The sequence below is a fragment of the Arachis ipaensis genome, chromosome B8 (assembly GCF_059453495.1).
Source record: "Arachis ipaensis isolate K30076 ecotype BB chromosome B8, ASM5945349v1, whole genome shotgun sequence".
NCBI classification, from domain to species: domain Eukaryota; kingdom Viridiplantae; phylum Streptophyta; class Magnoliopsida; order Fabales; family Fabaceae; genus Arachis; species Arachis ipaensis.
In genome coordinates this window covers 630,389-655,862 of record NC_142443.1, presented here as the reverse complement: position 1 = coordinate 655,862, position 25,474 = coordinate 630,389, and the positions used below count along the sequence as shown (strand labels likewise).

Sequence of the window (25,474 nt, the reverse complement as noted above, 5' to 3'; positions counted from 1 at the left end):
TTAGCAAGTTAAAGAGCTTCTCTGCATGAGTAATCAATGACTAATTGCATCGTAACTTATAGCTTATCAAACATGTTCTAGATCTAGATTTACATATAATTTTAAATCGCCAGAATGTGTTGTGACAGTTGATGTGGTTAAAAAAGCTGAGGTAATGGCATAGTTGAGAATTTGTTGGCGGCTAAAAAAGCTGCACAGTTCGAATCCTAGGTTAAACACCACTTTTTGTTTTTCGTGTGAGAGAGAAGAGTGTATTTCCCAATGATGTGAGAAGAGAAGTGTTTAACTTTGCTATAGGAGCTACAAATCGGTACCTCAGATTTGTTTTATTTTTTTCCCAAACAATCACAAATCGGACCGTCCTATTTGTGATTTCGAAAATAAAAAAATTTTTAATGTTAAAATCGGACCGTCCGATTTTTATTTTAAAAAATAAAAAAATAAAAAATACAAAACGGACCATGCAATTTGTAGTGCTTTTTTTTTTCAAACAAATCGGACTCTCCGATTTGTAGTTTACTTTTTTCTTCAAACAAATCGGACCGTCCGATTTGAGTAAAACACCATATAAAAAAAACACCTAATCTTCCAATAGCAATGTATTACACATATATTTAAACAATATAAAAAAAAATTAGCCGGTTAAACACTTAAATTCAAGAAGTGGAATATAAAACTTATAGTAATGTGTGTGAGTATGTGTTGTGTAAAACCAAAAGAAAAAACGAAAAGATGAATATTGAACCATGAAAATTTATTAAGGAGTAGTTTGCAGCACTTTTACTGAATTAATAATTTATTATACATACATTCAAACAATATTAACCCTTTATTTCCTTATTAGTTATTATCTAGTACACACAGTAGTAGCTTATGGCAAAGCACAAACTATTTGTAAGAAAACATCTTCACTTGGCATGTCTATGACTCTATGTAGAACAAGCACACTAGAAATAAATCCTAGTTATTAATGCATCACATCCAAACTAAGAAACTATATCTACGCTACTTTCTCCTTATGATATAAAAGTGACATTGGGATACATTAATAAACTAGTGATACTGACAATACACTTGATACATGCTAAAATAGCACAAGTCTCCTGGATCTTTTTGGTAAGTGCAGCTGATGAGATCTTGATGTATTATGTTTTCTCAAAAGAACCTGCAAAGATAAGAAATTAAACTTCTTTGTTTCTAATCTCTACCCATTCAACTCATTTGTGCAACTTTATCCAAGAAATAAATATATTGGTTCCTAAGAGTGCACGTCCATATATAACAGAAAATAAAACTCAAAACATTTGACCTTTTAAATATGTATGTTAGATGGTAACAAAAATAATAAAATAGAGAGTATATATTTAGTTATGCCGTAATTAAGAGGTTACCTGCAGAGAATTGGATATCAGTGAAAGGAGTTGAGATTTGTGAGCAGCAGGACATAAAATCGGTCTCTCAAGTCATACAGAAATCTGAAGTAAGCAGCATGTCTGCACTTGCAACTGAAGAAAATGGCACCACAAACTCCCCAAAAGCCTACAGCAAAGCCAACTCCTAAGCCCACATAGAGGCTGCTCAGAAAATCTGATTCATCACCATCATCATCATTCTCACCCAAAGCTTTTGTGTCATTGCCATGATTTGAGCAGTTTTTGGGAAGGGGAGGTCCACAAAGATCAGCATTCCCAATATAGCTAAGCTCACTGAAGCTCTGAAGTTGGGTCCCTGATGGGATTTGGCCGCTCAAGTTATTGAATGACAGGTTCAAGTTATCGAGGAAAGACAAACTGGATATACTCTCAGGAATCTGTCCCGTGAGTTCATTTTTGGATAAATCAAGAGACTCCAGTTGTGTCATGTTTCCAATCTCTTTTGGTATGGTTCCTGTTAGCCTGTTATGGGATAGGTTCAAGAAATGCAACTGAGGGAGGCTGAACAGTTGTGGAGACATTGTTCCTGTCAGATTATTACTTGAAAGATCAACCATGCGCATCAGCTTCAGGTTTTTATAATAATTCGATTGTTGACCTTTTACAAGCAATATAAGGTCGTCAATGTATATAAAGAAAGCCTTTCCATCAAAGAATTCATAGAAAATCCAACTGGTTGAATAATGCATGTTAACAAAGGATGTGATGTTGTTTAGACATTTGGGTATATGTCCTGAGATTTTGTTATATGCAATATCCAAAACAATGAGGAAAGGCATTTGACATATCTGTGTGGGAATGTTACCAATGAATTGGTTGGACCTTAACTGGAGAATCCTTATACTCTGCGGCATCCACTTTGGTATGTTTCCAGAGAAGCTATTCTGGCGGACATTAAGAATGGACAGGGAGCGGCAATACTGAAGTGATGAAGAAGATATGTCCCCAGACAAATTATTTTCATGCAGATGCAGTGATGTGAGATTCGACAATAAAGCCATTGAAGGGGGTATGCTGCCACTAAGATTGTTGCCTCCCAGATTAACATAAACCAGCGACTTCCAATTCATCCAACAGTCTGTTAGCCCTCCAGATAAATTATTATCAGAGATGTCCAAGTACTGCAATTTCTTGTTGCTTTTCTTGCTGTGGCACAAAAGATGAGAGATGGACCCTGATAGAGAACTGTTGTATAGTTGGAAGAAAACAACATTGGATGAAAGTCGAGGTAGACCACCTTTGAAATTATTTGATGTCAGCTCTATGATGCTGGAATTCAGCACCACTTCTGACAAGTCCCCTTCTATTGTGGTGTTGTAGAAATCTAGATGCTGAATTGTGGATGTAAATCTCCAAAACTTCTTGTTATTGTCAGCAGCTTCAAGCAAGAACTCTGAGTTTTCAATGATGAGAGAATAGAGAGATGTCTGTGTATATAACCATTGAGGAAGTGTAGGGTGCAGTGGTCCAATGTACAGCTTGTCAAGTTGGAAAGGTGGTATCCAGAGGGGATCAAAATCAAAGGTGATGTATGGTGATTCCAAAGACAAGAATTTCAAATTTTTCAGTTTTGCAAAATTTCTTTCAGACACAACCCCTGTGAAGAGATTTCCGAATGCCGCCAAGGTGTCTAGGGATGACAAATTTCCCAAATTTGTAGGAAAAAATCCAGAAAAATGGTTGTTATCAATTTCAAATGTGGTGAGATAGTGAAGTTGGCCTATCCAATCTGGAATTGAGCCATTTAAGTAATTATCATGCAATTGAAGGCTAATCAAAGAATGAAGATTTGGCAACGTATTTGGTAGCTGACCCATAAAATGATTACTTGAAAGGTCAATCTGATGGACCTGAGAACTAAGATTGAATATCCATTTAGGCAACTCCGAGTGAAAAGAATTACCGGAAAGAACAATAACCTGGAGTGATGCGCTAAAATTAGCATAGCCTAGAGATGGACTTATGCTTTCAAGGTTACAGCCCTCTAAGTGGAGCTCCACCAATGATGGAAGCACCGTCACAAAGTGAAGCCAGTTAGTTTGCATGTGAAGATCAATGTTACTGAGGTCTATGTATTCCAAGGAGGGAATGCGAGAGAGCCACTCAAGACTCTTGATAGAAAGGTATCTGTTGTATGATAGATCAATGTAATTGAGAGTTGAAGAGTTGAGAGTGGAATCAGATGAGATAGTTGTAAAGTCATTGAAACTCAAATCCAAAGATTGTAAGTATTCCATATCCAATAGAGAGAGATTGATGTCACCTGTAAGGCATTTCTGCAAATAATAATCATCATGTTCTACAAGTTCTACAGGATCATAATAATCACACGAGAGAGTGAGATTTATGACTCTGGCAGTGATGTTGTGGCATCTGACTCCCTTCCACTGGCAGCAATCCTGCTCCTGCTTCCATGAAGATAGGAGTCCCGATGGGTCAGTGACTCCTTCTTTGAACTTCAACAGGATTTCTTTATCTCTCACGTCGCAACAACTGGATATCATGCATAATGTGCTCAACATCATTGCAAACACATATTGCTTCTTCCAAAGTATATTATTGCTATCCATTGATTAATTAAAGAAAGCAAACCTGAATTATAATTAGGGTTCATATCTCGCTTCTTTGTTAAGCTATGTATATATAGCAAGAGTACGATTACGATAGGTGCCATTCATGCAAGACCAACTGAATCATATCTCTTACTCTTGTGGTTGGAAAGTCATTATAGATGTGGAATTTTAGGGACACTTGACTGACTTGTGTATTCCTCCATCAGCTGTGGAAAGTTTCTTCCTCTAGTGAGCACCATTCATTATGGATGATAACTTCTTTGTTACTCAGCACAGGATGATAGGTGTAAACTGTAAAGTAAAGGAGATAGTATTCTCATGTTGGGCTCTTGTTGTATTGGACTTTTACAGAAAGCTTCTTCATTAAATAGTTAGGCCCGTCCAAAAGTAGTCTTTTTTTTGGTGACTTGATCAAAAGTAGTTTAAAACAACAGAGAGTAAATCACCCATTATTTTGTACACTGCAAGTAATAAAATGAGATGCATTCCCAAAAAATGTAAAGCAAAGCACTCTTTAATTCTAGGCCTCTAGCATTATATATATGTAACACATTTTGTGATAAGAAAATTCTTAGATGTATTAAAGTGGGTCTCACTTTTATCCTAATAAAAATAAACAAATAAATAAAAGTATATTTTTTGTCTTTAACTTTTGTGATTTTTTTAAAAACATTTTTAATATTTAATTTCATTTAATTTTATCCTAACATTTTTTATTTATTTAATTTTATCCTTAATATTTTCAATTTTTGTCAAAATTATTCTTAAAAATTTTTAATTTTATTACTAACATTTTATATAGAATTAAATAAGAGTTGATTGAAATAATCCAAATTTGCAAGAGTTGATTGAGATAACTAAAGATAAATATAAGTGAATATTGAACCATGAGAATTTATTAAGGAGTGCTTTGCAAATTGCAACACTTTTACTGAGTTGATAAATTATTATACATACATTCAAACAATATTAACTCTTCATTTCCTGTCATTTAGCTGGTGTGAAATTAAGAGATACTATTTCCTTCTTAGTTGTTAACTTATTATCTTGTACACACAAAGCAGTAGCTTATAGCAAAGCACAAACTATTAATAAGAAAACAATCATCACTTGGAATATCTATGTAGAACCATCACACTAGAAACAAATCCTTGTGACCTACTATATATATAATTAATGCATCACATACCAGTAAGTAACATTACACAAATGATTAGAGAAATAATATTCTGCATCAAAACCAAGAAACTATATCTAAGCTTTATTTTAGAATATAAAAGTGACATTGGGATTCAATGATTAGCTAGTGATACTGTAAGCGCAATACACTGCATGAAGTATCTGCTGGATCTTTATGGCAGGTGCAGCTGATGAGATTTTATGTATTATGTTCTTCAAAAAAACCTGCAAAGATAAGAATTTTTTTTTTTAAATCTCTACCCATTCAAGTCATTTGTGGAAGTTAATCCAAGAAATAAATATAATTGATTCGAAAGGGTGCATGTCCATATATAACAGAAAATAAAACTCAAAACATTTTACCTTTTAAATATGTATGTTAGATGGTAAGAAAATACTAAAATACAAAGTATATATAGTTATGCCATAGTTAAGAGGTTACCTGCAGAGAATTGGATATCAGTGAAAGGAGTTGAGATTTGTGAGCAGCAGGACATAAAATCGGTCTCTCAAGTCATACAGAAATCTGAAGTAAGCATGTCTGCACTTGCGACTGAAGAAAATGGCACCACAAACTCCCCAAAAGCCTACAGCAAAGCCAACTCCTAAGCCCATATAGAGGCAGTTCCGAAACTCAGATTCATCATCATCATCATCATCATCATCATTCTCACCCGAAGTCTTTGTGCCATCATCATGATTTGAGCAGTTTTTGGGAAGGGGAGGTCCACAAAGATCAGCATTTCCAATATAGCTAAGCTCACTGAAGCTCTGAAGTTGGGTCCCTGATGGGATTTGGCCGCTCAAGTTATTGAATGACAGGTTCAAGTTATTGAGGAAAGACAAACTAGACAGGCTCTCAGGAATCCCTCCCGTGAGTTCATTTTTGGATAAATCAAGAGACTCCAGTTGTCTCATGTTTCCAACCTCTTTTGGTATGGTTCCTGTTAGCCTGTTATGGGATAGGTTCAAGAAATGCAACTGAGAGAGGCTGAACAGTTGTGGAGACATTGTTCCTGTCAAATTATTACTTGAAAGATCAACCATGCGCATCAGCTTCAGACTCAACTCATAATTCGATTGTTGACCTTTTACAAGCAATATAAGGTTGTCACTGTATATATAGAGAGTCCTTCCATCAAAGAATTTATAGAAAATCCAACTGGTTGAATAATGCATGTCAACAAAGGATGTGATGTTGTTTAGACATTTGGGTATATGTCCTGAGATTCTGTTATATGCAATATCCAAAACAATGAGGAAAGGCATTTGACATATCTGTGAGGGAAGGTTACCAATGAATTTGTTGGACCTTAACTGGAGAATCCTTATACTCTGCGGCATCCACTTTGGTATGTTTCCAGAGAAGCTATTCTCGCGGACATTAAGGATGGACAGGGAGTGGCAATACTGAAGTGATGAAGATGATATGTCCCCAGACAAATTATTTTCATGCAGATGAAGTGATGTGATATTTGACAATAAGGCCATTGATGGGGGTATGTTGCCACTAAGATTGTTGCCTCCCAGATTAACATGAACCAGCGACTTCCAATTCATCCAACAGTCTGTTAGTCCTCTATATAAATTATTATTAGAGATGTCCAAGTACTGCAATTTATTGTTGCTTTTCTTGCTGTGGCACAAGAAATGTGACATGGACCCTGATAGAGAACTGTTGTATAGTTTGAAGAAAACAACATTGGATGAAAGTCGAGGTAGACCACCTTTGAAATTATTTGATATCAGCTCTATGATGCTGGAGTTCAGCAACACTTCAGATAAGTCCCCTTCTATTGTGTTGTTGTACAATTTGAGATGCTGAATTGTGGATGTAAATCTCCAAAAGTTGTTGTTATTGTCAGCAGCTTCAAGCAAGAACTCTGAGTTTTCAATGATGAGAAAATAGAGAGATGTCTGTGTATATACCCATTGAGGAAGTGTAGGGTGCAGTCGGCCAAGGTACAGCTTGTCAAGTTGGAAAGGTGGTATCCAGAGGGGATCAAAATCAAAGGTGATGTATGGTGATTCCAAAGACAAGAATTTCAAATTTTTCAGTTTTGCAAAATTTCTTTCAGACACAACCCCTGCGAAGAGATTTCCGAATGCCGCCAAGGTGTCTAGGGATGACAAATTTCCCAAATTTGTAGGAAAAAATCCAGAAAAATAGTTGTCACTAATATCAAATGAGGTAAGATACTGAAGTTGGCCTATCCAATCTGGAATTGAACCATTTAAGTAATTATCATACAATTTAAGGCTAGTCAAAGAATGAAGATTTGGCAACATATTTGGTAGCTGACCCATAAAATAATTACTTGAAAGGTCAATCTCAAGGACATGAGAACTAAGATTGAATATCCATTTAGGCAACTCTGAGTGAAAATAATTATCGGCAAGTTCAATATACTGGAGTGATGTGCTAAAATTAGCATATTCAAGAGATGGACTTATGTCTTCAAGTTTACAGCTGTCTAAGGAGAGCTCCACCAGTGATGGAAGCACCGTCATCCAGTGGAGCCAGTTAGTTTCCATGCGAAGATTAATGTTAATGAGGTGTATGTATTCCAAGGAGGGAATGCGAGAGAGCCACTCAAGACTCTTGAGAGAAAGGTATTCGTTGTATGATAGATCAATATAATTGAGAGTTGAAGAGTTGACAGTGGAATCAGATGAGATAGTTGTAAAGTCATTGAAACTCAAATCCAAAGATTGTAAGTATTCCATATCCAATAGAGAGAGATTGATGTCACCTGTAAGGCATTTCTGCAAATAATAATCATCATCTACTAGAACTTCTGCAACATCATAATAATCACACGAGAGAGTGAGGTGTATGACTCTGGCAGTGATGTTGTGGCATCTGACTCCCTTCCACTGGCAGCAATCCTGCTCCTGCTTCCATGAAGATAGGAGTCCCGATGGGTCAGTGACTCCTTCTTTGAACTTCAACAGGATTTCTTTATCTCTCTCGTTGCAACAACTGCATATCATGCATAATGTGCTAAGCATCATTGCAAACACATATTTCCTCTTCCAAAGTGTATTATTGCTATCCATTGATTAATTAAAGAAAGAAAACCTGAATTATAATTATGGTTCATATCTCGCATCTTTGTTAAGCTATGTATATATAGCAAGATTACGATTACGATAGGTGCCATTCATGCAAGACCAAATGAATCATATCTCTTACTCTTGTGGTTGGAAAGCCATTATGGATGTGGAATTTTAGGGACACTTGACTGACTTGTGTATTCCTCCAGAAGCCGTGGAAAGTTTCTTCCTCTAGTGAGCGCCATTCATTATGGATGATAACTTCTTTGTTACTCACAGGAACAAGATGATAGGTGTAAACTGTAAAGTAAAGGAGATAGTATTATCATGTTGGGCTCTTATTGTATTGGGCTTTTACAGAAACCTTCTTCATTGAATTGCATTCTCCTTCCTCACCAACTAAAAAAGTTAGGCCCGTCCAAAAGTAGTTTAAAACCAAAAAAAAAAGAGTAACTCACACTTTGTTTTGTAAACTGCGAGTAATAAAACGAGATGCATTCCCAAAAAATAAAAAGCAAAGCACTCTTTAATTCTAGAAGACCAACATTTGTTTTTTTTTTTTCTTAGATTTGAACCAATACAAGCCCAATTTCTTTATACTAAGAAGGTGGAACTCAGATCTGCGACGGATTAGTCGTTAATCTATTGAGTTGGGAGATACGTGGACAACCAAAATTATATAGCTAACACATTTTGTGATAAGAAAATTCTGAGATGTATTAAAGTGGGTCTTCACTTTGCATGAACAACTGATTATGACTCGTTATTGAACTTCTAAAAAACTGTCTGAAAAATACTATTAAGCTACTGGTGTTTTATTTAGCAAGTTAAAGCATCTCTGCATGAGTAATCAATGACTAATTGCATTGTAACTTATAGCTTATCAAACATCTTCTAGATTTACATATAATTTTAAAACGCCAGAACGTGCTGTGACAATTGATGAGGTTACTAATCTTGTATGTTGTCTTGTAATTAAAAGCTGAAAAATGTTACAGCTTATGTGATGATGAAGACAATGCAGAGAATCCTTATTGACAAAGAGAAAGCCGGACGAGCATGGTGTTGCAATTATTTTATTGCTTGTAACAAGTGTCTTTTACTAACAACATTATAATGAAGAATATTTGAATAATATAATCGGTTCGAACCACAAGAATCCAAAGTGGTAGGAAGGAGCTAGAGGCCTGCACTGCACTGCACTGCTGGCTGCTGGAGACTGGAGAGAGATATCATAATATCGTGGCAGCTATGCAGCTTGCTGTAAAGCCTCTCTCCATGGGACCACCATAATACTAGCAAAAACATTTAGACTCTATTTTTATTTTCTATATCTTCTATTTTTAAAATTTTATATAAACAAAAAGACAAACTAAACGCATTTTTATATATTCTTCAATTATATTTAAAGTATATTTTAAATAATTTTGTTAAAAGGTAAAAACTCAGGTGAAGTTGATACCTGAGAGCTGTTGGATGAAAATTTAGTCAAATCAGTAAAATTATCTAACGGCTCTCAGGTATCAACTTCACGTGAAGTCGACTTCACCTAAGTTTCCACCTTGTTAAAAATTAATTTATAAATAATTATTAATAGGTGTCAATATTTTAGCACATATTCATATTATTAATGCATTGTCAGCATAAAACATTTTTAGTTTTTTACACATGTATTCAGGGTCCATTTGAAAAATTCCAAAAGCTACTTTTTTAGCTTTTAACTTATAAAAAGTTATATTAATAGTGTTTAGTACAATTTTTTAGATAAATTTTTAACTTTTTAAAAAGTTATTTAAGAGTTTTTGAAGAAGTAAAAAAATATAATTTTTTCTATTTTCAAAAGCTATTTTATCACTCTTATTTAATACACAACTTTAAAACAAAGACTTCTATAATAATTTTTCAAACACAAATGACAAAATAACTTATTTAAAAGTTATTATTAATAAAAGTTCTTATATTTTAAGCTCTTTTTTCAAAAGAACTTATTTAAAAAATTTAACCAAACTGACCCTCAATCACATAACGTTACATCAGTATATTATTGTGCACGATGCTGTCAGTGCATAAAAACTAAATTCTTTATTAAAATCTACAAAAGATTTGTCCATAAAGACATAATCTTTGTACAAGTTGCCTGCATATCCTAAATTAATAAGCTTCTTGTTTTGCCTTCAACATATCACGAGGAAAGATAATAATAAAAAGTTAAAACCAAAGTTTAGTGGTTAATTTGGATAGCTAAGTGTTTTAATTAAGGAAATCACTGTTTCATTGTAATGGACAAAAATACAAAGATCCTTCTATTGTGTGGTCAATTTGTTGCTAGCTAGCAAGGTAGGTACATGGCCAGGCACTCCCCAACTTCAACCTTCAAATAATTAAATAAAGTACAATATCTATATGTGTTTTAATTAAATTTTGTCGCTAATTAGATTATAATATCTGTACAGCTCAGTGTTGTTTGTAGTTTAATTTGGAACTTTGAGCATTGGAAGTGGAAAAGAGATATGCCAGAGTTGAAAAACAACCTCTCCTTATTCTGACACCTCAAAATTCTTTTATACTACATACTACTCATTTGACTTTGCCTTTTCCTTTTCTTTTCCCTCAAAAAATCGCTTGATTCCAGCAAGACTTAGAATAATCTCTTTTGGAACTAGAATACATAAGGCCAGGGATTCTCTATGTATTTCATGATATGATTCTCTCTTTATATGTATAGGTATAGCGCATGCAACCTACCTACCCATACCAAAGCCTATCATTGTTTTAATCTTTATAATTACACCAGGACAAATATTCTGTCCTTTTTATTCTTTTTATTAATTATAATTTAGAGATTTTGAGTTGGTTTAGAATTATAAGTATCTATAATTAAAAGTAAATGGTCAAATTTATTTCTAAAAAATTACTTATTTTTTAAATTAGTTTTCATAAGATTTTTTTTAATTAAATTTGTCCTTCAAATATTTTAAATTAATCATATTAATCCTTCTATCATTTTTTTTGTTGATGGTGTTGAAATTTGTCCAGGCAACACATTATGTAATATTATAACACACTAATATATAGGGCTGCGTTTGTTTACAGAGACAGGACACTGAGACAGGGACACAGAGATACAAAATCGTGTTTGACAGAAGAGATATGGACAGAGACGATGTGTCAAGAAACACTGAATTAGTGTATTTTGTATCCATCCTGACAGGAAGGACACGAAGACACTAACAATGGACACAACTTATTTTTCATTTTTTCTTTCATCATTTTTGTTAATTTTTCATAATTATATTTTTTATTATTATATTTTTCATCTCAAATTTTTTGAATGAAAAAAATGAGAATAAATTAGATTTTCATAATTTATTCTAGTTTATCACCAAACAGAATACAATAACACAAAATTTGTATATCTGTTTATCAATATCTTGTCTTGTCCTGTTTTTAGTGTCATGTCATATTCTGTTTTCAGAAACAAACGCAGCCTAGGAGTCTTGATTGACTACTAACATAATAAATTTATGAAATTAGATCAAATTAAAATCTAATTTAGAGAAGAACTTGAGGCATTTGAATCTCTCAATTTGGAGTTGGTTTGATCTAATTTAATAAATTTATCATGTTAGTCGTCAATTAGGACTACTAAGTGTGTGTTGTGGTATCACTTTAATATGTTATATCAATAAATTTTGACGTTGTTAACAATAAAAAGATAAAATGACTAATTTAAAATATTTAAACACGAATTTAATTAAAAAATTCAGAAACTGATTTGACTATTTATTCGTTAATTAAATTGCACCAAAAATATGATACTTTGATTCTACTTAAAATGCTTCTTCAAGGAAATATTTTGTTCAGACGCTAAAAAAGACGAAACTAGAAATTCAATATTGTGTGTATAAATTAGTAAGCATATGATTGGGTTCAATTTTTTAATTTGTAAAGGTAACTTCTAATTTGTATCAATTGACGCAAGGGTGGGTAATGCTAGAATTAACTTTTGAAAGAGATAGCTAAACAGTATTTGAATACTATGAAATAGTGAGCTAACTGTGATGGACAAAACAGTCGAATCATGCGGAGAATCTAAGCAGTTATAATTAATCTCTGGTAATAACCGAAGCAAACAATGACACAATACACACCAAATCAAATCAATGTCCCTCGCTCGCTATCTACAACTACAAGGCTTGAATTTTGTGCAGATGCAGTTTCCCACAAATTTTGTGAAAATCACTAAGTTTAATATATAGTAGTATATTTATTTTGAAAGACAATGAGATCCTTAAAAAAAAAATCTAACTCGATTCCGGATAATTATTTCGAAAGGACAACGAGGTTCTTGTGCCAAAATAAAATCAATGTTATTTTTTTAGCACAAAAACTAATCGATCAAAAAAAAAGATCAGAGACCGAATTAAGTATTTTTTTGAGACCTCATTATCCTTTTAGAAGTAATTGTCAGAGGGTGAAGTATTCACTCTAATTTTAATTTCTAGCATATTATATATGGTAGTAATGGAATCCACATACACATGCATTGAAATTGTATTATTGGCCCTAGTATAGAGTGAGTACAGTGTAGACTATAGTACGGAGGAATTTTGATCTTTTAAATTTTAAATAATACAGTGTAGACTATAGTACGGAGGAATTTTGATCTTCTAAATTTTAAATTTTTATTTTAGAGAATAAAGTGAGATTTCTTATTATTAAATACTTTCTTTTTCGTGTTTTCTCTTAGTCTTCCTTATAAAATAAATAGCGCTTTATCTTTTAAAATAAAATTCAAAATTTATAAAATTTAAATCCAATATAGAGATAATAAAAAAAGAGAAATAGAGAGATTCCCACACCATACCTTACCTTTGCCAGTTACAACTTACAACAGAAGATAAAGGAGAAAATAGATTCTTCCCTCTTCAGTATTCCCAACAAAAAACAAATAAATAATGTGTATTTTATTTATTTATTTTTGGATCCGTCAGTCTTGCAAGTAAACAAATTATTAATGGATGGTGTCACTAAGCAGGAAGAGGATAGGAGCATAGATATGGGCCACCAGCATGGTTTGATTGACTAAATGTGCCCCAAATACAAGTATATATATGATCAGCAAATACTTTATTTGTTGACATATATATATAGTTGTGGATTTATATAGTGTGAAGAGTAACAAGGGAGGGATAAAAAAGGTGGAGAAGAGAGGAGTTGTTTAGAGAAGGTGAAACAAGAGTCACATGGGAGAGTAGTGAAGTGGGGAGAAGCAGAGAAGCAGAACTCCCCATGACGTTTAAAATGGACAACCAAATGGGAAACCAAATCTCGTTGTTTTCTTCCATTTCCGTGTATGGACCTAAAAATAATTATGACAAAAGGAAAAGAATCGGTTGAATGCCCCCATTGACACAACAACCCTCCTTGGTACTTGCTATGCTTCCTATTCCCCCCTATTCTCTGCCTTCCCTACACAATGCAACAATCAATTCCATCCCCTTCCATTATTATCATTATATATAATAATTCTTCTTTTTTTTTTCATACACTCGGTGAAAATTCAGGTGCAGTCGATTTTACGTGAAGTTGATAACAGAAAGTCGTTAGATGATTTGATTAAATTTTCATCTAACGACTTTTATCTATCGACTGCACCTAAGTTTTCACTTTTTTTTTATATATATGGATGAAAATGATGTGTTATGCATCGTTATTAGAATGTTTGCGTTTTTCTTTAATATAGAGTTAATTTCTTTTAATTGTTATTAAGCAAATCGGATGGCTAAATTTGTTGAGAAGGGACAAGGAATATTAAATTTGAAGGATTCGATTTCAGTAGAGGTAAAAGTAATTTTTAATTTAATTTACTAAATATAAATACTACAATAATTTTTTAAAAGTTAATTTTTATAAATTGTTTTTAAAAAAGAAAAAATTTACCAAATAAAATTTAATACTAGTAAAAATATTTTTAAAAAGTTTTTAAGTATACTGGTTAAGTGGTATTTTAGTAAATTTTAATTGTTGATCTTAATTATATATATTATATATTTTTTATAAGGTAGAAACTCAGATGCAGTCAATTTTACATGAAGTTGATAACTGAAAGTCGTTAAATGATTTGACTAAATTTTCATCTAATAACTCTCAGCTATCAACAGCTATTAACCCCTCATGAAATCAACTGTATTTGAATTTTTACTTTTTTTTTATAAATATAATCAACAGTTAAAAATTACTAAAATATTAGTGTATCAGTACACTTGAAAGTTTTTTAATATTTTTTATAGAGGTTAGAAATAGCATTGTCCTTTTTTCGGAGTTAAGAGTGGTATTATTCTTTGTGTAAATAGAGCTAACTGCATTAAGTGTTTACAATGTAATAAATAAGGGTTGTGACATTGTTGGAGGTACATCAATGCCCTTTTTAGGATTCTCCCTTTCGGCTTGCTTCAGCTTTGTGTCATTTTGCTGCATAGCTCTGATTCATGTTGGAGCGGGTAAATTGCAATTACCTTATAACCAACTCATGCACTGTTCTTTTTCCCAACTCTTCAATCGCTCTAAAAGGAAAGACTGCTAAACAAAATGATTGGCCTCGTGACAAACTGATTCATTTCATTATTACTTCATAGTAAATGAAAAATAGTTATTCATAAATCATAATAATGTTGGTGTTGAATGTTGCAAAGGCTTGGATCAACATCAAAAGCTGGAGATTCAACAACTAATAAGAGAATTAATGTATGTCTCGTTGATGAGCTAATTAGGTACAATGCTATATTGCTATATACATATGTATATATATATAGGTATCACGTGATGGGTGGTGAGACAAAAGAAATGGTTGTGATAATGCGCATGCTTGTGTCTGTTGTTGTGGTGCGCGAAAAGAAAGTTAGAAAGTTAAAACATGAGAGGATACTTTACTAATTGAGAAAGTATAGGGAGCCAATGGAATATTTGTACAATGTGTACATTAGAGGTTTATAGATGTCCGATTCAGTATTAGAGATATAATCATTAGTGTTATCTTTTTTCATTCGTTGAAGCTCTTGGGATGAGTGGTATCATGACATAGTATCAGAGCTCTAAATTCGAAAAGTCAAGAATTTGATTCTTGATAAATCCCAAAATTAACTTAAACTTTTGGGATGAGATGTTTATTATCTCTAGTACCCGGATAGTTATTTTAAATAGTGTGTACAAATATTTCATTAACACTACACTATTGAAATAACATTCTTCTAATTAAAAAAAGGAAGGAAAGAAGATGAAAGTGACAGGTGGCAAGCAAATGGTGTGGGTGAGAGAGGTGATAGTGACTGTACTAGGTTGGGGCCATAGGCTGATGGCTGTGGGGTCTGGTTCGGATCTATATTATGTTTCGGTCCATCACACCGGACCACCTGTCTCAGCCTTTACCGTTACATTCTCGGACTACTCGCTGCTCCCTTCTTTATTCTATGTCCTAACAAAATACTCTTACTTGTTTCATTTTTATTTTCAATTCAAACAAAAATTAATACTCAAAAAAGTTTATAAATTTTGTTAGATATATAACTATTAATATTGTATTCTCTTATTAGCTTAAATTTATAAGATGAGTAGTTTTATGATATAATATTAGAGTTTTTATAGTCATTAATTAGCTATCATTAGTATTTTTAATAGTGTAAGATTTTATTCAATGTGTGAAATTACTCATTTTTTTTTCTCGTTAAATATTGACCAAATTTTAATAAAAATACTGACTCTTTAGACTTTTTCATAGAAAATATAACTATTAATATTAATTTCTTTTATCTGTTTTAATTTTTGAGATGAATAATTTTATAATACTAACAAATATTTTATTCCAATATGAGAAATTTTACTCAGTCGCTCGTTATATTGCAGTACAGACTAATCATGAAGGAATATAATATGTAAGACAAGGCATACCAACTACTTGAGACCATTCAACTTTCTTTTTTTAATATTCAACTACAATTTTATATATATGGAACTACTATATACTATACAATTTAAGAAAAAAACTTAACAACAAAATGCAATTTAGCTTAGGACGTCAATTTTTTTTTTTCTTTTGGTGAACAGAGAACGTCAATTTCAATAGCAACAAATAATAATAATATGTTTCTGATGTTAATTTCATGCAAAAAGCTAATTATAACGGCGTCAATTTTAAAATGCATAAACATTTTGTTAACATGCATGCTTGGCTTAAAATAATCAATTAAGACCGTTACTGGGCTCAAGAAGACCACTGCCACAATGTATTTGTTAATTCACACCCCTTCTCCTGAGTCCTGACACACTTTTGATTAAGTTGTGTATTTTTTAAGGTGGAAACTCAAGTGCAGTCGACTTCACGTGAAGTTGATAACTAAAAGCCATTAGATAAAAATTTAGTCAAATCGGTCAAATCATCTAACAACTCTCAATTATCAATTTTACGTGAGGTCGACTGTACCTGAATTTTTACAATTTTTTAAATGCGTTTATTTAGTTGCATTATGTTTTGAAACGCAATTTATCTCCTTTTAATTTCTCTCAATTAATATTACCACCTCACAATCCAAATTGGTAAATCATTCGATAAGTATTATATTTATTATTACATTACAACAGTACAATTATATATCATTACATTTAGTTTTATGCTTTAATTTGGTTAGTCATTTATATTTTGACATTATTGAAAAACATATTAACTGTAAAATCACTAAAATGGCGAAACATTTTTACTTTTCACTATTTTTTTTTGTTTGACATGCATTGGTGTAACAAAAAAGATGGTAAAACATGAACGGGTAAATAGGGTGGACATGGAATAAACACGAAAAAATATTGAATTATTATTAACGTGCTAAAAGGTGCCAAGTTTGCAGCGGCTGAGAGTCACTAATCTCTAATGTTTACAAAAGAAAACGTCAAATAATACACCGTTTTACTTTAAGTCTTAAAACTAATCATGATTTCCTGGCTGTCAAGTGTCAACAATGCCAGTATTTATTAATTATTACAGATTAAGGATCCCGAAAGTTTAGATTTTTTTTTCCCTATTTTTTTAAATTACGTTTGTTTTCTTAGACTTAGATTGAGATACTGAAATTAAATATTGTGTTTAGTAAGTTAAATATTTTAATTTAGAGACACAATTTTAACCGAAAATAATATTAAAAAATAACTCAATTCAATATATTTTATATTAAATATAATACACAGATTTAATTTAATTTTTATTTTTAATTTTTATCTTTTAAATTCTATCTTTTAGTTTTAATTTTTCTTTTAAATATGACTTTAATGAATTTAATTACCAGTATATGGTTACTATATAAGTATATAACAAATTTTTATATTTGTATTAAATTAAATTACAAAATATCTATATTCATAAGATTATAAAAATGTAAAATATTATAATTTAACTTCTAATTAAATATATAATAAGGCTTAATTTTGATAAAAAATTTTAGAGCGGTGTTTGTATTTTTTCAAATTACAAACACTTCGGTTTGTATTTGCATTGATAAATAAAAAATTATATTTATATATTTTTAGTTTTTAAAAATTACGAATATTTTAAAAAAATATTTAAAGATATTTTTTAAAAATTATTTATTTAAATATAATTATTATTATTTATATTTATTAAAAATATTTTAATTTAATTTACCAAATATTACTATTTTTAAAAAATTATATTTCAATATTCAAATTCAAATTTGATAAATTAATTTTAAAGAGTAAATATTTTACCAATCTAACCTAACTATTTAAGTTTAATGGCGTATGCATAGGCGATTAGGCATACAATATAAAATATAATTTAATTTTGTTAATATATAATTGAGAGAAGCATTTATTTTTTAAAAGAATTTAAGTTAAATATACTCACAATTATAAAATATTTTATATAATAATTTAATTATATTTATTTTTTTTAAATTATTATTTTTATTATTATAATATTATATAATTAAATACATATCTAAAATTATCTTATACTCTAAACGCATTTAAATTTATAAAACACAAACACTTATTTGATTTGTGGATATTTGTGATAGATATATTTTAATTTCGTTTAATATATGTATTTTTTGTGTTTAACGGTATCTTAATAAAAAAAATTTTAAATACGTTTGGACATATTTAAATATTATTATGCATCAGCGTGTTTAATCTTATAAAAATTTTAAATTCGCGTATGCGAGTTTGTGTCAATATTTATACATCATAGACTCAAATTAAATTTTTTAGGAAATAACTGATATATGATATAAGTTTGGAATTAAATAACGGGGTCACAAAAATTTAATAATAAAAAATATAAAGAGAAGGAGGCAACGAAAAAAGGAGGAGGAAGATAGAAGAAAGAGGCGTTGGAGAAGGTGAAAGGGAAAAGGGAATTTCAAAACTCAAATCAGAGAGAGGGCATTTTTTTTTTCCGCATCGTTCAACCCTCTCTCTTTTTTTTCTTTCTGTCTCTGCGTTCGTTCCCACTGGAAAACCCTAGGCGTTGTGCACACTTCTCGTCTCACATTCAATCGTTCCGGCGAACTTCAGCCGCCGGAAATGGGCGACGAGCCACCGCTGCAGAAGAAACCGTTTATTTTAGCTGAGATAGGGTTTATGTTGGACATCGGAAACGGAGATCTTGAAGTCTTTTAATTAATTAATTGATTAATTAAGAGATTTTAATTGGTATTTAATTTCTGGAACAAAGTGTAACTGCCTGCGGCGGAAACCGTTGCTGTTCAATTTTGGTTGTTGTTGAAGATGGCGAGGGGAGGGCAGTGCTTCGAGAAGCTTCGGAGGTGCGTTCGGACGGTTTTCTTCGTGGCGGCATTGGTGGCGTCTCTTCTCGTGTCGTCGCTGCCGGTGCTGGTGGCGATGGTGGACGTCGTTGTTCCTTGCACGTTGATATCCAGCTTCACGTGCATCAGGTGCTACAGCTTTAGAGAGCATTTGAGACTATACGCTTTCAAGAGTTCCTTGACGGATATTCCTCTCGTTTCTATCATAAGATCCATCATCATTATCTGTATGATTCGTTTCTTCTCCTTTTTTCTGCTTTCGCTATGATGATAATACAGATCCCTATGTTGTTGCTGGTGTTTCAAGGATTCATTCATTTTATTTTAAACCTTACTTTATTCAGAACACTTTTTCTTTTCATCTGTTTTGTTGAGGATACATTGTTGAAGGTACATTGCTTGCTTTGTCTATCAAACTCCAATTTGTTTGTTTGTTTTCCATTCAGATTGTTCTTTGTATCGTTTCTGGCGCTTCTTCCGTGGTGCATGTATATATTTTGTTGGAAAAATTCGTTGGCAGATTAAAGAGCATGTTCCACTTCATCTAATAATATCATGAAGTTTACATACTAAATCATATTTTCAGTTGTTATTGTTATTATTATTATATATCAAATAAATAATAAAGCTGAAATACACCAGGAATTGCAGACTAATTTGTCTTTCCTATTTTCGTCTATCTCTTCCTTCTAGAAAAAAAAAATTAGAAGTATTGGTTTTGTGGGGGTTAAATTTGAACTTACAAGTTCTTATTTCACCTGGTTTTTGGTTAAACGTTTTCTTTATTACTTTGTATATTTTGCATTATTTGTATTGTTTGCGTGCAGAATTGGCGATGTTTCTCATATTGGGCTTTGTTAATTTGTTCATTTACAAAAGTTCCATTCTCATGTTGGGCTTGCATTTTTTATCCCTTTCCTGTGAGTGCAGGTGTTTATTCCATTTGTGATGCTCCCGGTCTCTCCCACGGTCCTTACCTTGGAACTGTGACTCTGTCCTCCTTACTCTCGATTGTCCTTCTTTCAGTGAAAGCTTGCATTTTCAGTGTAAATTCCCAGATTGAAGCGGAAGCTTCGGTTTCGCTTACTAGGAAGAGACTTCATTTGAAGAAATCATGGGGAATGCCTGTCTTGTTTCTGTCATCAGTTGTGTTTGCCCTTGGACATACTGTGGTTGCCTATAGAACCAGCTGCAGAGCAAGGAGAAAGCTTCTGTTTCATCGAGTTGATCCTGAAGCTGTAAGTTTTTAAAGTTCTTTTTATGCTCTTTTTGTAGTTTGATTTCTTTGGAATTGAGTAGTTCTAAAGCAATATTATTCTCCAGCACAAAAGCAAATTTCCAGATTCACAAGCCTTGAGTTGCTTCCTTTGTTATGGCACACCTATGTTAGAAAATGATTTATTTATTTGTTTTTGCTAATTATGCAGGTCCTTTCATGCAAAAATGTTTTCTCTAGCTATCAAAAGGTCCCACGATCTCCTGCTGCTTCTGGGGGAAAAACCCCCAAAAGTGACACTGAAATGAGGCGCAGACCTTTTGGACCAGCTCGTGATGAAGAACTGCCTGTCAGATTACTTGCTGACTCAGACAGCTTATTCATCAGCTGCCAAGGGCTTACCCTCCATTATAAGCTCAGCCTGCCTGGTTCACCCTCAATTAGCTTGTCCTCAGCATCGTCCTTCCTTGAATCTAGTACTTCTTGCAGCACTTCATCAACAGCTGGAGGGTTGCAGAAATTCAATAGACAGTTACTGTCTGCGACTCCAAAAATCCAGCAACAACTCTGCAGGAGCTATAGCAATCAATTCCATGGCTCTTCTCTATATGCACCTCTTTTAGACGGTCCAGAAACTTCTCTCTTTACCTCTGATGATATCCCTGCATTGCATTTAGATGAAATTCACGAAGGCAGTGAAACAATGAAATCAAATCCTTTGCGTTTGGAGCAAAGTTTAAAGGCAGCTGGCCAAGTAGGCATTGTTTTAATACATGGGTTTGGTGGAGGAGTGTTCTCTTGGCGGCATGTATTGGGACCTTTAGCTCAGCAGAGTAATTGCACTGTTGCTGCATTTGATAGGCCTGGCTGGGGCTTAACTTCAAGGTTACGACGGGAGGATTGGGAGAAAAAAGAACTTCCAAATCCTTATAAACTTGATAATCAGGTGATTACTATTTATCATTAGTCATTGTACTAGAAGGAATTATTTGTTTTATACGCTCTAGTTTTAATTGAACAAGTATTAGCCATGAAACCAGAGCTATAAACAGATTGCTTCCCATTTAAGAGGTGGGTTTACTTTTTAACTTTCAAGGGCTAGTTTTCAGTTTATATTCAGTTAATGGCCTTTTCAGTTTCCTCAAGTATGACGTATCTGATGGAGGTCTGTTTTTCCAGGTTGACCTGCTTTTATCATTCTGTTCTGAGATTGGATTTTCTTCAGTTGTGCTAATTGGTCATGATGATGGAGGATTGCTTGCTTTGATGGCTGCACAAAGAGTTCAAACAACGATGAATTCTTTCAATGTGAGTACTTTTCCTTCTTTTTCCCCCTCCTCTCCCTACTTTCTTTTGCATATTAGATAACTTTGATTAGCTGAGCTTTTTATCTGAATTGTGTGTAAAGTAAAGCAAGACTAATGGACTTGTGAAGCGTTATAAGAGATTAATTTTGATAAACTATCAAATGCAAATTAAAAATAAATAAATACGCTTTCTACTAATGATATATATAGTGATCGTGAGTGTGAAAGTCCAGCGTTTATTGATATGGGAACACATGATTGGATGCTTAGGTAAAATATTTTACTTTGACAATGTATCAACTATCAAGATAATAGCAAAGCCTCTTTCAAGGTTTCTTTCAAAACTACAATATTTTTCTGGAAATTCAGCAACACCTAATGTGTGTTTCTAGGTTAATAACTTAATTTTGTGATGTTGATCACAATGGCGTTTCATTTAACTGATTCTTGTTCTTTGGTCCTGATCAATAGGGAATAGTGGGGTTGTATTGCTAAATGATTAGTGACTTTGCATAGATTTAAATGTGTTCATATCCGCTCTTTGGTTTTCAGGTTACTGTGAAAGGGGTTGTATTGCTAAATGTGAGCTTGTCAAGGGAAGTAGTCCCTTCCTTTGCTCGAATCCTTCTACATACATCGCTTGGAAAGAAACATTTGGTTCGTCCTCTTCTAAGAGCAGAAATCACTCAAGTGGTGAATCGTCATTCATGGTATGATGCTACCAAACTGACGGCAGAAGTTTTGACTCTCTACAAGGTATGTTGTTAGCTGTCAGATTTGACAACAAAAGTTTATTATGGTGCATCATATGTTTTCGCTTTTGTTAGCTTACTCATAGCAAATCACTTGTATGGAAAGAAAAATTATTACTTAACCAGATATAACTATTGTATAATGAACTATCAGAGACTTATAATGCCTAAGAATACTTATAAAAACCTTTAGTTCTTGTTTTTTTATGTTAAACATTTTTATGGAAGGACTTTGGTGGGAGGTTTAAGAGCCTTATTCAATTGTTTTTCTTTCGCAAACCTTTTTCTTATCCTGGCAAGTCATGGTAAAATTTCCAAATTTGAAAACTCTGCTCTGAAATTGTTATATATTATGTTTCTTTTTCTTCCCATCTAGGTGTTTGTTCATAATGCTTATATTATCTCTTCCGGAGACATATTTAATTTACTTTCACTCATAATGCTTCTACGTATGTTAGGCTCCACTATATGTCGAAGGCTGGGATGAAGCACTTCACGAGATTGGAAAATTGTCTTCTGAAACCATCCTTACGGCACAAAATGCAGAATTGTTGCTTGAATCTGTGGAAGACATTCCGGTATTAGTCATAGCTGGTGCTGAAGATTCCCTCGTCCCTCTGAAATCCTGCCAAGCAATGGCATCAAAATTTGTAAATTCTGTAAGTATCTTGGTCCCTATATCCTAATGATTTAATGGTTGCAATCTGTTTGAACTTCACTTGTTACTTCTCAAGACATACGACTTCATCCTTTTTCGAAGTTTGCTAATAATTCATGCGGATACTTTTCCCCCTGCAGAGACTAGTTGCAGTATCTGGGTGTGGCCATCTACCCCATGAGGAGTGTCCGAATGCACTGCTTGCAGCTGTATTGCCGTTTATTAGTAGATTGTTCTCTGTATATGACTCGCCAAGCCAATAGGGTGGTCTCTTTCCGATTTGAATGAAAATATACATAGGTCAATCCATTTTGGTGGCTTTAGTTTTCCCCGACCCGTTCTTTTTTACTTTTTTTTTTTTACTGTCTTTATCCTTTTCCCTTCCCTTGCAGTTTTCTTGGTTTCCTCTTCACTTATTTCCAAGCAATATCAAAGAGAAGTGGATAAAAAAGGGAATCTCTTCTCTTTGGTGTTTTTGACGTGGTAGCTTTAGGAGTTTTTTAACCTGTATCTAAGTATCTTCCTTCCCTTCCCTGCTCGCGCTATTGTTTTTCTTCTTAGCTGTCGATATTTATGTCCTTTCGAGCTGCTTCTCATTTCCCACTGCCAAAGACGGTGGGGGAGGATAGCATACATTTGTAAATTTAATTTATTATCAGATTCATCATGAATATATTTTAGCGCAGTTGCTTCTCATCATGAAGCTAATGTATCATGTATGTTTCATACTAGATTTTTTTTTTTTTTATGTGTGTATGATTTGTTAACTTAAACCTACTTTTATGATAAATATATTAAACTGATACAATTAATTAAATTGCTAATGTAGTTAACATATATTATTCCGAATAGAACCATTCGAGTCCTAAAAATTAAAAAACAAGAAAACGGAAGAATTAGGTGGTGTTTGGTACGAGGAAATGTTTTTTGTTTTTTATTTTTAATTTTTATTTTTTGAAAACTGATTTTGTTTTCAAATGTTCAGATTTTAAAATGTTTGTTTTGATCATTGTTTTTAAAAAAATGAAAACATTGAAAACATGTTTGGTTTATGAGATACATCATCCTTCTTAGATGGTGATGGGACCTTTCGAGAAGACTATTTCAAATCGTTCCTTTATTAGGACAATAACTCCACTATGTATAACTATGAGTGTGCTGAAATAAAGTGATCTTAGTCACATGCCTAGAAAACGCCAAAAAAGATAAAGCTTATTCTTATCCTCTAGCTGGCATTGTATGATAGGTTTGTCTAGATTTCGTAAGATATCACTTCTATCTAGAGACTTCTATAAAAGGAGGTGTTTACCTCGGTTGTAATCAGATCTCAAGAAACATTTTCTGAAGGCACATCATCCTTCTCAGATGGTGATGAGACCCTTCCAGAAGACTATTTCAAACCGTCCCTTTGTTAGGACAATAACTCCACTATGTATAATTATGAGTGTGCTGAAATAAAGTGACTTTAGTCACATGCCTAGAAAACGCCAAAAAAGATAAAGCTTATCATTATCCTCCAGGTGGCATTATATGATAGGTTTGTCTAAATTTAGTAAGATATCACTTCTATCTAGAGACTTCTATAAAAAGAAATGCTCACCTCAGTTGTAATAAGATCTCAAGAAACATTGTAATATTGAAATCTTTAAAATAATATTATATGAATAAATAGTCATACATAAATTTATTCTTTTTAAAATATCATAATCATACATAAATTCATTTCATTCTTCTTAATTGTTTTTCAACAATTGTAACCAGTTTATTATTTATTTCTTCCCAAACTGCTGTGTTATTATCCATTCTTCACTCTTCACTCCCTCTTACTGCCCATTCTTCACTCGTACAGTATGTCCATAAAAGTCTTTGTATTTTTATTAGACCATTTTTTATTATCTTTAGTTTTAAATTTCCCATTATCTTATACTAATAAATATTAACTACTATTAAATATGAGTCAGAAACTAATAAATATCAACTACTATTAAATATGAGTTAAAAATAGATATCAACAATATCACATGTAATTATTACATGTAATTATTAGCAATAAGAGTGAAAATAAAACAAAACTTAGTCTTTCAAAAAAATGCAGCGCAAAGCTAAAAGAGAAAAAAATTGGGAGAAACCAAAATCCTCAAAATCAGAAACGCAGAGAAAAAAAAGTTTACACTAAACATAGTGACAGGAAGCAGCATAGCAGGAGGCAGTACAAGGACTCAGAGAACAACTACTAATTGAAGAAGAGTTGAGAGGATAAAAAGAATAAAAGTGGCACAAAGAAACAAATAAAGAGCGATAAATTTAGAGAAAATACGTTTTTTTTTTTTAATTTTTGGCTGTGATGAGAATGGAAGAAAGACACTCTATAATTACATAAATACCACCATATTTTCAAATAAAAATTGTGAAAACAGAGAATCAGCAGTCAAATTTTTGTATTCATATCTCATGGTTGATCATACAT

The 25,474-nt window shown here is 32.6% G+C and overlaps 3 protein-coding genes across 7 annotated transcripts; 1 reads left to right on the top strand and 2 right to left on the bottom strand.

The window, feature by feature from the left end:
• Nucleotides 1-810: 810 nt before the first annotated feature.
• Nucleotides 811-4,285, bottom strand: LOC107613151 (receptor-like protein EIX1). 3 transcript variants are annotated; one of them, XM_088496886.1, is made up of 4 exons: nt 4,026-4,280; nt 3,697-3,926; nt 1,392-3,560; nt 811-1,165 (listed from the first exon to the last, which is right to left on the bottom strand). In XM_088496886.1, the coding sequence occupies exons 2-3, from the start codon at nt 3,705-3,707 to the stop codon at nt 1,409-1,411; spliced, it is 2,163 nt and encodes a 720-aa protein (XP_088353012.1). In that variant the 5' UTR covers nt 3,708-3,926; nt 4,026-4,280; the 3' UTR covers nt 811-1,165; nt 1,392-1,408. The 3 variants fall into 3 exon arrangements, with proteins under 3 accessions (XP_088353012.1, XP_088353011.1, XP_020964092.1); XM_088496885.1 differs by having other exon boundaries at nt 1,392-1,959; nt 2,239-4,279; XM_021108433.2 differs by having other exon boundaries at nt 1,392-4,285.
• Nucleotides 4,286-5,094: 809 nt separating this feature from the next.
• Nucleotides 5,095-8,529, bottom strand: LOC107610326 (receptor-like protein EIX2). Of its 3 annotated transcripts, none has more exons than XM_088496883.1 (3): nt 8,382-8,529; nt 5,628-8,168; nt 5,095-5,410 (listed from the first exon to the last, which is right to left on the bottom strand). In XM_088496883.1, the coding sequence occupies exons 1-2, from the start codon at nt 8,399-8,401 to the stop codon at nt 5,645-5,647; spliced, it is 2,544 nt and encodes an 847-aa protein (XP_088353009.1). In that variant the 5' UTR covers nt 8,402-8,529; the 3' UTR covers nt 5,095-5,410; nt 5,628-5,644. The 3 variants fall into 3 exon arrangements, with proteins under 3 accessions (XP_088353009.1, XP_088353010.1, XP_016167875.1); XM_088496884.1 differs by having other exon boundaries at nt 8,268-8,408; XM_016312389.2 differs by lacking the exon at nt 8,382-8,529 and having other exon boundaries at nt 5,628-8,261.
• Nucleotides 8,530-18,557: 10,028 nt separating this feature from the next.
• Nucleotides 18,558-23,722, top strand: LOC107613930 (uncharacterized). Its single transcript, XM_016316131.3, has 7 exons — nt 18,558-19,301; nt 20,005-20,312; nt 20,502-21,236; nt 21,470-21,598; nt 22,150-22,353; nt 22,808-23,008; nt 23,148-23,722. Exons 1-7 carry the CDS (start codon nt 19,037-19,039, stop codon nt 23,268-23,270), a joined length of 1,965 nt encoding a protein of 654 aa, XP_016171617.1. The 5' UTR covers nt 18,558-19,036; the 3' UTR covers nt 23,271-23,722.
• The last annotated feature ends 1,752 nt before the right edge of the window (nt 23,723-25,474 follow it).